This window comes from Emydura macquarii, unplaced genomic scaffold (genome assembly GCF_026122565.2).
Source record: "Emydura macquarii macquarii isolate MOO-44397 ecotype Brisbane River unplaced genomic scaffold, CSIRO-AGI_Emac_v2 contig_18, whole genome shotgun sequence".
NCBI lineage: Eukaryota > Metazoa > Chordata > Testudines > Chelidae > Emydura > Emydura macquarii.
In genome coordinates, this window is record NW_027130155.1 from 10,512,564 (window position 1) to 10,526,601 (window position 14,038).

Genomic DNA, 14,038 nt, shown 5'->3' on the forward strand with positions numbered 1-14,038 from the left:
ATTTAACGGAGACAAGGTTTTAAGTAACAAGTTTTCTGGCGTATTTGATGAGGGTACTATTGTTACTTTACTTTAAAATTTTAAACTCTAAATTTTTAGCTCATTAGGATTCTTTTGTTGAAGGCACAGTTTGCTGTTAAGGGGAAAAAACTCTTAAGACAAAAATACCTGTATATCAAATATACAACAGTAGGCTTCAGGCAACAAGTGTTTTTGAAATGACTACATATAGTAACTCTGAGGTGCAAAAGGAGTATATATAATATCTTTAAGATAAATTCTTAATATATTAAGGTAATGAAAACCATTTGGCAATTCTTAAGGTAAATAGTTAATACACTAAAGTGCATCCTAAGGATACTTCAACACAAGCAGTGATTTTAGAGGCTGTTAAAGGTATAGAAGAGGTGGCACATAAACTATACACAAACAGTTACGCCTTAGATAATGACCTAAAGTGTGAATCAGTATCAACTGTTTGCGTAAGAATTACGTCACTAGTAGGCCATTTAAGTGGGCCAAGGTGTGTGTCTGCAGGCCACTTTAAGGAATTCCAAAATAGACCAGCCCTTTGCCTAGAAAGGAGATTTTGGCTTAAATTAAATGGTTCTGAGATTTATTAAAAATAAAAGTAAGCAGGTAGTTACTTAGAAGGAGTTTGGGAATCAGATTTTACCACAATCCAAAAGCTCACTGGTCCAGTGAAGTTCTTCCTCTGGTTTGGCCTCAGGTCTGGAATGTCCTGATAACTCCTATGGGAAAAGAGGTGAAATTACAACAATTCTGGTTGATTCATAGCACTGCTCTTCAGGTTGTGGTGTTGGGTTCAGAATGCATGAAAGAAAAGGTGATAAAACAGCTCTCGGCAGTTTATATAGGATTCAGTCAGGATAACATCTGAGGATCAACCAGCTTCTTAGCTTGGTCCCTATTCAACAGTACATGCAGCAGCTTAGTTGTGCTGCAGCTTCTCCAGTTTCATCATTTTAGATTTGGTATGCCCTAATGAGTCCAAGATTGGAGAGTGGGTAATGCCAACTGGAATTGACTTACAGCTCTTTTTACACTTAAGATCTCTGCTGGGTTCAGCTAAAGAAGGTTTTTTTTCCTGACTTTCTGAACTTTGTTTGGAAGGCAAGGATAACTCCCTTAACAGTTGGTCTGACCACCAGCTCCATTTTGCAGGTAGTCAATTCTTGGTTCTCTGCATTCCCTTCAGTTTCCAGTAGATGGCAATGATGTATTAAAATGCTTCTTAGGCTATATATACCCAGCTCTGCAGCATGCACTAGTATGATATGCTGTAACTGCCCCATGTGGATGCTGCTTGCATTAACCTAAAGGTACCTAGTTTGCATTATTACAGTCCCATTTGAAAGATCACTACGTTATTTTAATATGAACTAGGAAGAAGAAAAGAAGATGATGGTGGACTTCCCCATTACTTACCTTATAAACTTTAGTCCAGTGGTTAAGGATGTGGGAGATGGAGTTCAATCCTCCCCTGCTGATATGGAACTTGAATCTCCCTCCTCGTAGGTCAGCATCCTAGCCACCAGGCTAAAGGGTAGTCTGGGATGGGTGTGTCTCAATAGCTCCTGTGTATTAAATACCTGAATAGTTATTAGACCAGAAAGGAAGTGTTAGAATGACTCTCTAGTCTGATGGTTAGGGCACTCTTCGGAGAGACTGGAGACTCTAGTGCCTGTTACAATGCCTAGTTAATTATGTATACACAGTAGAATGGCTGCAACAAGTGCGATGGAGAAAACCATGCTTCAAAATATCCTATATCCAGTGCTTAGGTTAATCTTCAAATCCCTGCTCTGCATCGGGGGTGGGGAATTGAACATTGGTCTTCCCCATCTGAGGTGAGCGCCCTAACCACTGGGCTAAAGTTTAGAAGGAAGGCACCACCCCTTGCTCTGGATGCAGTTGTTTAACAAATGCCACTTACATCACCTGCTGAATATAGCCCCAACATTTTATTTTGGCTGAAACCGTTTTGGTGAATTCATGTCAAATTTGGGAATCATTTCAGATCAATTGAAACTGCATTTTTCAACAAATAAACTACTTGTGTGAATGTTTTTGCCCAGCTCTACTAGTCGAAAGAGAGAAAATTTAACTGATATGTACAATGAGGGAATAGTTATTCCTTATTAATAATAGAATTGATGGTATTTCACTTTTTTGCATTTTATACCTTTTCATAGCTACAGAAGACAATGTCACACTGAAAACTCTAACACATTAAGCAGAACATAGCTACTAAACTACAACAAAAGATCTTCAGAAACTCTGATTTATTATCTTAATAGAAGAGCCAAATACAAAACAAACATAGGAAGACAGTGTAAGTTTAATAAAAATGTTAAGATTTACAGAGGTCCCTATATAATATAGCTGAATAGCCAATCAGTTGGAGAAAAAAAATTATTTAAGTACTTCAAAAGCCGGAAGCCTGTAAGAAAATTTGTGGGTCAGCTGGACTCGCAGGAAATAAAGGCAACAAATAAGGAGACAAGGACATTGCAAAGAAGTTAAACGATTTCTTTGCAACAACTTTCACCACAGATCATGTTGTAGACATACCTACTTTATGAATTATTACCCTACAAATTATTGTCCTGGAAAAAAGAAGGTGCTAGAACATTAACCAATTAAAGGGCAGGAACAGCTAATATTTATGAGTTTTGAAGGGAGATAAGAATGAAGTAGGTGAGCTGATAAAAACATGCAGGGACAAATCAGTGTGGCTTCCTGTACAATACAGACGAAGAATTCCTCCCCCTTACAATGTGTATTTAAGTATCTAATTCTTTAAGTATCTAATTAAAACAGTAGACAAAAGTGAACTGTTTGATTTATTTAGACTTTAAAAAAAAATCTTTTTGCAAACTTTTTACAAATATACAAAAGTGTATTAAAGAAACTAAGTAGTCATAGGATGAGAATTAAACTACTGTTATAAATTAGAAACAGACTAAAATACAGAAGACAAAGAGCAGGAACAAATAAACAATTTAAACATGGCAAGAAGTTAACAGTAGGGTGCCCCACAGAATTAGGACTTAATGTTTGCTATATTTATAACTAATTTATGAAACAGGGAAAAGTGTGCAGATGACACAAAATGATTTGATTAGTCAAGACTAAAGATGACTACAAGGAAATTCAGAAGGCCCTATCAAAGCTAGGTGAATGGGCAGCATAATGGCAAATGAAATTTGGTGCCAATACATATAAAGTAATGCACATTGGAAGGAATAAATTACTTACACATTCTGGGACAGAACTTCAGTTGTAAGTCGAGAGGCCTATGACAACTTACAAAAGTGTAGGATCTAAATTGGTTGTAACTAGAGACACCGTTGTGACGTTGTGGACCACTCAGTGAAAATGTTTTCTCAATGCACAACTGCAGCCAAAAAAAAAAATCATACATATAAAGACTTGGGATAGAAAATAATACTGAAAATGTCATAATATAAATCAGTAGTATATCCTCTCTTGAAATACTGTATTAACTTCTGATCATTCTGCTTTAAAGTTTTAGCAGAAATACAAGGAGTCCAGAGATGGGCAACAAAAATGAAATAATGACATGGAAAGACTTACATATGAAGAGAAATTGAAAAGAGTAGAAATATTTAATTTGGAGAAGAGCTAGACAAGAGGGGACATGATAGAGATATGCCAAGAAATAAAGATAGGGTAAATCAGGTGGTCCCACTTACCCTTTTTTACAATGCAAAAGCAAGAGATCATTCAATAAAATTTAAAGGCAACCAATTTGAAATTATAAAAAGATGTTTTCATACAGTGCATAATTAGCCTTTAAAACTTATTGCCACAATATGTTATTGAGGGCAAGAGTTTAGGCTTTAAAAATAATTAGACAATTATATGAATGAGAACATCCATAGTTATATTAGGTTAAAACATTTTAATAAGGGAAATAAATCCTTATACTTCAGGGCATGTGTCAGAGGTCAGAGAGAAATTTCCTTTACAGGTTGGACAATGCATAAGTACTTACTATGAAATTTCTTCTTTCTTCATCTGAAACATTTGGTACTAGCCATTGAAAAAGACAGGATACTGGACTAAATGGACCATTGATGTGATCTGGTACAGCGATTCCTATGTCCCATCAGCCCATAGGTTCTGATGAATAAACTTTGGTAGGCAATGCAGAGGTCAAGAACAAATAATCTCAGAGAAGGGATGGTAGCAAGGAGGCCCTGAGGTAAAGTAACAGAGAAAAACTTCATTCAGGCAGCATACATATTACTTTAAAAGATTCTACAGGAAGCCACAGTATATGCGGTTTTGAATAGCACAGTTGATAATCTGACTGATGTAGTTTGCCTTTGCCTGTTGGTAGCATCTAGGTTCACTACTATCCATCAGGACTATGAAAAGTTGAAATAGGGCCTGCTCCTTCTTCCACTTCCGTCTTTCCCAAAGATTTTACAATAGAAACGGTGTAGAACAAGAACTGTAGGGAGCATCTGGAAATACTGATTTCAGGAGAAAGTGAGGGAAGAATGAGAGAGAGTGTGTGCACACATGCATAGGTAATAAAAAAATTAAAATTAAATAAAAAAATAAAAATGCTTAGAATCAGAAGCATTACGTGTTGCACAGCTGGGAATGGGGACACCAGACAAAAGCAATTAAAGAGAATTGGTGAAACTGGAAAATAGGAAAATAATAAGAACAGGGCCAGCAGAGGGAGTTAGTATGGCACAGAAAATGTTAACATTAAGTGCAGTGGAAATAAGATAGAAAACTGAAAGTCATGAGGTTATAGAAAAGCAATGGCAGTTCATTTTTGCTTCGAGGTATGAATCCAGTAGTGTATCTAGGCTGCAAATAGTTCATCTGAGTTTTCAGTTCATTTCATTTCAAGAAGCAATTTTCAATTATTGCTGGCCACGATACAGGTTTCAGTCATCATTTGTAGAAGTGCCAAATATCCAACCTTGTGTTAGAATAAGTTTCTGAAAAGTATCACAGATTGCTGTCAGCAGTATTACCATGTTCTTGAAACGATGTGACAGAGATCTGAGGTGAAGTCATTAGTTATTACAGGTTTAAATGCCTGAGGTCAGATAGCATGGATTACTTTCATGCTCTGTTACACAATCTACAGAACATGTAGTTAAGTTCTAGCCAGGGGCAACTGAAATCTGCAGAAAAGATTAGCAAAATGTAGATCAATTTTCTTAATTTTCTGCAGTTTACCTCAGTAAAGGAAAAAGTGAATCTTCTTCTACTGTTTCTGTGGGATTTTTGTGAAGTGGGGCTAGCGAAGGAAAAAAAAATCCAAAAATGCACATTACACATTTTATCTGCTTGTAGCTTGACCATAATATAGCACTATAAAACTAATTAGCTGTTAATATTTTTAAATAATAAATAAAATTCAATTTGTAAGCTCTCCGGGGCAAGGACAATCCCTTAGGATGTGTGTGAATGGCACTTAGCACAATTGGGCCCTGCCGCTGCCTGGGGTATTACTGATGACAAACTGAAAGCCTGACAACAGTTACAACTGTTAATTTTTCTCTTATATTTGTCTCTTAAGCAGGAGCTACTGAAATACTACGAATGTCACGTGCCCATTTTATTCATGATACTCATGTATTTTAAAATAGTTTGATCAGTCACTAGCTCAACTTCTATTTGCCAGTGGGTGTCTCCGCCTTGTGCAACCTCCCCGTGTCTGCCCCTCGGCTTACAACTGAAGTTCTGTCCCAGAATGTGTAAGTAATTTATTCCTTCCAATGTGCGTTACCTTATAAGTATCAGCACCAAATTTCATTTGCCATTATGCTGCCCATTCACCTAGCTTAGAACTTGGAGCAGGAGCTTGCCCAGTGCATTCCTGGGAGCAGGAGCGTGCAGTGTCGTGGGGAGTGAAGAAGGACAGCGAGCACACCTCACAAAATGCATTATCGCTCTCACCTCTGGTGGATGCGTTGGCTGCTGAGCACCATGAAGACGCTGCTCTGGGCTGCATTCACGCCTGCAGCCCGCCAAGCCCACCACGCCCCGTGCACAGACAGAGGCAGCTGGTGCTGGCTCCATTATCTCGCCCCAACACCGGCCATCCACCACCTCCTGCTCCTCCCCGCCTCTTCAGCCACTTCTGCCCCGGGGCTAGGCGCTGCTCCCACCCGGCCGGGAACCCCACTTCAGAGCGGGCTGCGGGGGAGAGGGAGGTTGCTGCAGGCCTGGTGCCTCCCCCCCTCCTGTCAGCGCGGCCCTGCCTCCCCCACCAGCTCCCAGCGCCGCGCCGCGCCGCGCCGCGCCGCTCCCCCTCAGCTCACCCCGCTCGTAGCCGCGGCCGGGCGCCCTCTGCCGGGCGCTGGGCTGGAAGGATGCCGGCAGCCCGGCCCCGCCCCACCCTAGTCCCCGCCCGCGCGTTGCTCGGAGAAGCGGCGCCGGGGGAGCAGCGGAGAAGCGCCGCGTAGCTGCCGTCCCCGTGTCCTCTGCCCGCCGCACAGCGGCCCCGAGATCCGGGTTGCCCCGGCCGTCGCTGCAGCGCCATGCCCCGCGCCGCCCCGCTCCTCCTGCTGCTGCTGTTCAGCCTGGCCCAGCGCCGCGCCTGCCTCTCCGCGCCGGTCACCGCCGCGCCCCCGGCCCCGCGGGGGACCCCTGCCTCAGCCAGCCCTGCTGGAACAACGGCAGCTGCTCCCCGGCGCCGGCCCGGGGCCCCGACAACCTCCGCCGCCTGCCGCTGCCCCAGCCCGCCTACAGCTGCGCCTGCCCCGCCGGGGTCACCGGCACCTACTGCCAGGTAAGGGGGTGAGGGGCTGTGCGGGGAGCTGCCTGCCCGTGCCCGGCCGCCAGCCCCGCCTGGGTGCGCCCCTGCCCGTATGTGTGGCCCTCTCTGCCCATCTCGTGCCCTGGTGCCTGGCCCCTGCCCTTGTGCATGTGTCTCTGTCGCTCTGTCTGCCTAGCTTTGCCCGCTAGGACTCCGTCTCTGGGTTTGGGAATCTGTCTGTACCCATCTTTTTCTCTTGTTCTCTCTCCGTCTCCGGGGTCTGTCTGTCTCGGCTCATTCGTCCTCCTCCTGTCGGTTCATCAGTCCCTACCGTTGCCCAGTTCTTTGTATGTCATGGTGCAGCTCTATCACTAATGGGCATCAGTGTTTTTGCATTGTTCATCTATTAGCTCACCAGCGATATACTGTCTGTGCTATGTTATGTACTGTCCTCTCCACGGTTGGCTATACTTGTCTCAATCCAGCTACCTATTATACAGCTATATATTATGCGCCTGTATAGCTGCCTTCTTTTCTCTTACGTGTACGTGATGCATACAGAACATTTGCCCTTCTTTTTTCCTTAGCGAGGTGCCTAGATTCTTAGGTGCGGTAATAGTGGCAAGTCAGGGGCAGTACCTAAGCTGCAGTTTCTATTTCCTGCAAAAATCTATCTACGAACGTTGATCTGGTTTTTTTTTTTTTTTTAACCAATTAAACATTTAAGGTGGATACTGTTACTTAGAGTAACTGAGCTTGACTGTTCTCCGGCAGGTGTTGGGATTTTGTTCCTAGGTTTGTAAGACTGATAGATCAAATCTCCAATGTTTTTAACCCTACCTGCATAAAAAATGTAAACTCTGCGGATTAAATTATTAAAAGGTGAATGAAAACGGGTCTGATCTCAGGAAATTAGGCAGCTTTCCAGGATTAGTCAGAATGTTTTATCATGGATCTCTTTTTTTCTTTTCTTTTTTTCACTCTGGTGGCATTTTATATATACTTTTTGGAAAATGGGTCGCAAAATTTTCCAAATGACTATACAAATGACTAAGTCATAGATTTAGGATGGCTATTTATTTCTAGTGCATTTTCTATCATATTCTGTGTACCACGTGAATTCACCTTATTAAATTCTACAAAAAGATCAAAATGTCAGAGTAAGGGTAGAAAAATGTTATCTGGTACATCTTGAATAAAAAAAAATACATGGACAATAGGGAATATGAGTAACATCTCTCTTACCTGCTTGGTCATATGCTGATTTAATGTAGTTTTTAGTTGAAATATTGAATTATTTGGTCTGTGAAGACTTGAGTGAATGCTGATCACCATACGAAGAAGTTTTGTTTATAAGCATTACATTTTGTCTCTAACTATTAAATGTTTTTGGTACTACATTCTAAAATAGAGATTAAATCCCTCCCTTTATTCCACCATCTGTCTTTTCCTTATATGTGGAGAGAAGGGTTTGTTCTGTGAGGGTTTAAATGATAGTGATATACTTTCAATGACAATAGTTATAATAGAACATAAATTGGTTCACATTTCTTTGGACAACACTTGCAGGTTTACAGAATTTGACACAGAGGTAAACTAATTCAAGTAAACTAATGTTATATTTTTCTCTACAGTACACTCCTAAACAGAACTAGCCTGATTTTGTTTTGTTGTTATACATGTGTTTATTAGGTCACAAAATACCAAAGCTGTAGTTTTCCTGAATAGCTGGAGAGAACAGAATTCTTTCTTAACAAACCATGAATATCATGTGTAAGGTTCAGTAATGAGTATTGTATGGATGATGTTGAAAGTCACTGTGAACTGCAAGCATTTTAGAAAGAAATGCTTCTGTGCTCACCCCAAAATGTCTCACTTTCTTCCTTTTAACAATGAAAGTAAAAATGTTAAGGTTAACAAGGTTCTGCAAAATCAGAGAGATTAAAGTAGATTAAATAGAATTCCCCCTCTGGCAAATTTTAGCAGTCTTGCTTGTATGTTGTATGTGTGCTGCTGCCTATTGCTGATATACTTTAGTGTCTGAAATCCACGACTGAAGGATAAATGGCTCTCTTAAATGCTTGGGTAAACTGTAACACTTACTGGCGTCATAACCTGCAGGAGGTGTTATATCTGGGGTTTTTGTGGAGGAGAGGAATGAATTTCTTTGTAGCCTGAGAAAATAGTTAATGAATTCACAAGCATTTATACTTTTTATTAAACAATCTGAAAGGGCTAATCCTGGAAGTATTTTTTATAAATTTTTTTCATTATAATATCATTGACTTATTTTAACCCATGGAGCAATATTTTGTATAAGGGAAACTTTCTAAACAGAAGATAAAAGAAATTCATCTCTGTCTATCAGGACTGGAGATGAAGCATAAACATTTTAGTTCATTCCGAAAAGGGATTTTTAAAAAAAAAACTATAGTTGTAATGAAGAAAAGGACAAAAGATCTTCCTAAAGAGAAATTACTAAAATATGGTACACATACAAGAAGGTTATCCTCATTTTATCAAAGTAGGAAATGAATAATATGGATTACTGGATTGTTCAGTAGTTCAGATGCCTTTTTTTTTTAAAGCAGGTTAAAAAAACTCCTCACAGATGAAAACAATATATGTATTCTGTTGATGAACTCTTCCAATTCAAGGGGGTTCTAAGACACAAGGAATTTTAATTCCAAAAAAGGGTATGAAAAAAGCTGAGTTCTAGATCAGGCAGATAATTGTTTCAAATTTAAAGCTGCAGTCTCAGGCAGAGGCTTCCCAATTTACTGCTGAGGATGTTATTGAACTATTAAAATGGGGGAAAGGAAATATTGAAAGGGAAAACAAACACATGTAAGGAATCCAGCTATGTTGAAATAATTAGTCATTAGTAATCGGAAGAGGGTAACTTTGCACAGCTGCAATTTGTCATAGAAGTGGGATAATATCTCATAAATGTTTGTTCTCTGAAAACATTAAAATACAATTCTGATTTAACACATACAGTCCATCTGATTCTACATTACTTCGATGCAAGGAGAGTCAGAGATCGGAAGAGAACATGCTAGCACTCTTCCAGCACGTGCAGAGAAGAGGACTAATAACATACTCAGCTGGAAATTACCCAAAATTTACTCAGTAATATATTAGCTATATCTATTTTTTTTATGCACTTCACAGTGCCCTTGGTGGAAGGAAAGTGACAAAGAAGGAAATTGGCACATCAGATGCACTTAAGATATTTTTGAAATCCACAGTTTTTCTATCACCAAGTGGAATCTTTCACTTCTGTGGGGTTTTTTTTTGTTTTGTTTTGTTTTGTCTTAAGAACCATTTTTCCATGAGATGTGGTGGTTGCTGTGGTAACTATTTTCTACTGAGCAGAAGAAAAAATTCATATAATCTGTTTGTGCATACATCAAAATTATTTATGGGTAGTTTTGATATATGCTGTCTTGAAAACGTCAAGTTTTTCTTGTTATGTAATATTTTCAGATTGCACATTCAAGGATACGCCTGGTTTTCATTGCACTCCACTAATGAATGGGTGACAATTTGTGCACAGGAGAAAAGGGATTTGTTCAAGTGCTTAAGCACATATCTTTCTCAACAAGTTAGTATTTTGCTTTTATGTGTGTTGAAGAATGTGAATGGATGTTCTGCATAAAATTGTGCAAACCTTTTTTTTTTTTTTTAAATGAATCTGGCTCTTCTTCTGGAAGAGATTGAAACTAATTGGAAAATTTTTAGCTTTATTTTGAAAGAACTCAATGGAAGAAAATTAAATCTAATGAAAGTATGGGTAATATAAGATGTTAAAATTATGTTGGTATACTTCCTTTGTTTCTGCTGCTAAAAACCAAAAGATAATGTTTAACTAAAGAGAAAGTTCCATATTTTTTCTTTGATTTAGTATATCTAAAATCCATTTGTAATGGGGTGGACTAGGTCTGGAGGCCCCCGTCTCACCCTGCCCCAGAAAAGAGCAGAGGAGAAGTCTTCCAGGCTGCCTAGAGTGGCTGCAGGGGAGAAGCCAAACAGAGGGGCTGCTGGAGCAGCCAATCAGGGGGCAGACTGGCCATATAAGAGGAAGCCTTGGGCAGAGGCAGAGCAGTCAGTGGTGCCTGGAACTCGAAGAGGGAGGACCAGAAGTTTGGCTAGCTGGAAGAGCAGCAGGATTGCAGACAGCTCACTGCAGGCACGATTGAGCACAGGGAAGGCTGCTAAAGACTGGGTGCTTGGCGGGCTGGAGGAGCAGTGGGACCATGCAGGAGACCATGCAGGCAGGCTGAGCTCAGATCTAGCCTGACCAGTCAAGGGTATTGTGATGGGCCCTGCTGGTCTGGTTGAAGACTGAGCCCAACTGAAAGCACTCCAACTGAGGGTACTAAGAAGGGCGCCTGTTGGGCTGTTAAAGAAGGAAGGAAATCTTGGTGCTACAGCCCATGCTAGGGACGTGAAAAAGAATTAGAGACTGTATACTCTGGAAAAGGGGTACAGTGTGTGTGACTTGGCTGTACTCTCTGAAGACCTAATGAAAGAACCATGGGCGGTGGGGCACTCGCAAGAGATGGGTGCCTTCCTGTTGTAAGAACTAAAAGAAAAGCAGGTTCATACTCAACCAGAAGGGGGCGCTCATGTGAGGTGACGCTGCCCCATTCAGCACTAAGGGATTGCAGCCATGTATTGTCCAGAGAGGGGGCACTTGTGAGAAGGGGGTGCCGACACCATTACATTATGGTTCCAGAAGTGGGATTCTTTGAGCCGATTCTATCTAAAGGGGGACAGGTCAAAGTTAACTGGTTTTACAGTGGCAAGATTTTAATTGTTTTATTGTGTAAAGCCAGAGAGAGAGGCTGAAGGAGAGCCAGAGACGAAGGAGAGCCAGAGGCAGCCGTGCAAAGAACAGGCAAGATTTTTACTGTTTTATTGGGCAGAGCCAGAGCTGAAGGCGAGCCAGAGGTGGTCTGAGGAAAAGGTGAACTGAAAGGATTCTCTCAGATAAGAGAGACGTGGGAGAGGAGGCACTGAATGAGTGGGGTAAGAAAAAGATTATGTCCTGACTAAAGGGAGCAAAAAACTGGGAGAACACACTGCTCCAATCCTGTCTGAAGGGGGAGGCATGTGATGGTGTGGAGTAGGTCTGGAGGCCCCCTGCTGGACGCCTTGCTGCTCTGTCTCACCCTGCCCTGGAAAAGAGCAGTGATGTTCCTCCAGGTGGCCTAGGGTGGATTGCCAATAAGAGGGGCTGCTGGAGCAAACGGTCGGGCCAGAAGGGCCAAATAAGAAGAAGCCTTGGACAAAGGCAGAACAGTCAGTTGCTGCCTGGAGCTGGAAGAGGGAGGACCTGGTGCTTAACTAGCTGGAAGAGTAGCTTGTAATAAATTATTATCTAATTTAATTGTTCTCACTTCCTGTAAAGAAAAACTAAAATTATTTAAGGACCAAATGTTATGTCTCAGCTATACAAATGGATATTATGATAAATGTGTGTACTAAACAACTAAAAATCCTTCACTATCTCTGTTTCAAGCTACTCATATAGCCTACTGAAATCTATTCAGAACACTTCTTTTAATCATATACAGGTCATTACACTGTGAAAATTATTTGGCTCCCAAGAATTGTGTGATATAAAGAAAAATTTCAGATGTTGCATTGGCTTACATTTCTGTGATTAAAAATGCAGAAGAAACTTGCCACACGTTTTCTGGTAACTGAATAATAGCAGAATAAAGCTACTCTAAAATGCTTAAAATTTTTCATATGGTCTTGTTCATCACAATTTTCCATTTTCATATGCTTCGATCTGAGAGAATTGCCTTACCTCTGTGTATATCGGAATGATTTCTGATTATTTGTAAACCAATATTTTCTTTTCCTTTTGAAGTATGTATCAATACATAGCACTTTATGACTTGGTCGAGCATTCCTGGGTGAAGATATAGTCAGATTCTTTTTAATTTTTTAAACAATGTTATAGAATCTTCCATTTTGCTTAATAAATAGCAACAACAAGTTGCTTTCTTAAACAAACAAACAAAACCCTAAAAAAGGTGACCGATTCTGGTAGTAATATTGTGGCTTCGTGGCTGCACTGTGTGCAGGAGACCATCAACTTCAGAGGAAGTTTTAAGAAACCATGCAGTAAACAGATGTAGGATAATTTGCCCCCAGGGGAGTCCCCTCCTAATCCCTAATATTTAGAGATTGACTAAAAATGTGAAGCTATTGTAAATGTAATAGCTATTCTTAATTTTCTTTTCATATTTACTATTAACTCTTTGTATTTTTGTTATCCACGTAAATGTTGAGTCTCTCTTTGAATCCTGGTCATTTCTTGGCTTCAACAGCATCATGTGGTAATGAGTTCCACTGTCTAATTATATATTATGTGAAAATATTTCCTTTTATAAATTTTGCATTTGCTATCTTTCAGTTTCATTAAAAGTCCCCTTGCTTATGTGACAGGGAGAATGGACGTTCCCAGTCTACCTTCTCTGTACCATTCATTATTTTTTTTTATATTACTACCGTGTTCCCTCTTTAAAGTAAACAATTCCAATCTTTTCATATGAGAATTTTCTCAAACCCTAATCAATCTTGTCACTCTTTTCTGCATTTCCTCTAATTCTGTGATATCCTTTTTGAGATGAAGTAACCAATATTGAACACAGTATTATAGCTGGGGGAGGACAACTGATTCATTAATGGCATTATACTATTTTCTGTATTAGTCTCCATTCCATTTCTTATGCATGCTAACATTTTCTCTGCCCTTTTGAGCAGAGGCCTCATTGAGCTATCCACAATGATAGTTGAGTTGATACAGATATTTTAGAAACCTACTTCGAGAGCATTGGTAATAGAAGCCCTTGGTTTTGGATCAGTCATCCCAAAATGAAAGGCATTACATATAGAAAGAAAACTGCTGCATTTAGGAAGGTGTGGTTCCTTGCCCTAAAACCTCTTCTAATGGCAGTTTAGTGTATAAGTGCATTCAATCTGTTAGGACTTACTCTTCTATTAGTATATTTTTCTACTAATTCTCTGCTTTACAGAAGGAAAATAACTTTATTCAGTGTTCTTTCTCCTTAACTACTGTACTTGTCAATTTAAATTGTACAGATATAATGTAAAAACATAAAAAAGACCCTCTGGTAGGAAACTCCTATCATATAGCTCTTTACCATGAGCAAGATTAATCATAAATTATAATTATATTACTAAAAGAAAATTCTATGTGATATACATTTAGAACAAGTT

The 14,038-nt window shown here is 40.0% G+C and overlaps 1 protein-coding gene and 1 long non-coding RNA gene across 2 annotated transcripts in view; one reads left to right on the forward strand and one right to left on the reverse strand.

Moving 5' to 3' along the window:
• Positions 1-531: 531 nt before the first annotated feature.
• Positions 532-3,404, reverse strand: LOC137160312 (uncharacterized). The gene is made up of 3 exons (XR_010921860.1): positions 3,283-3,404; positions 1,450-1,613; positions 532-752 (listed from the first exon to the last, which is right to left on the reverse strand). It is a non-coding gene; the product is annotated as an uncharacterized lncRNA (long non-coding RNA).
• A 3,056-nt stretch (positions 3,405-6,460) lies between these two features.
• The window catches only part of DNER (delta/notch like EGF repeat containing), a 215,930-nt gene continuing 208,352 nt past the window's right edge, over positions 6,461-14,038 (forward strand). The window contains 2 exon segments of the mRNA XM_067558948.1: positions 6,461-6,653; positions 6,656-6,811. Coding sequence (XP_067415049.1) covers positions 6,561-6,653; positions 6,656-6,811 — 249 coding nt within the window. The 5' untranslated portion in view covers positions 6,461-6,560.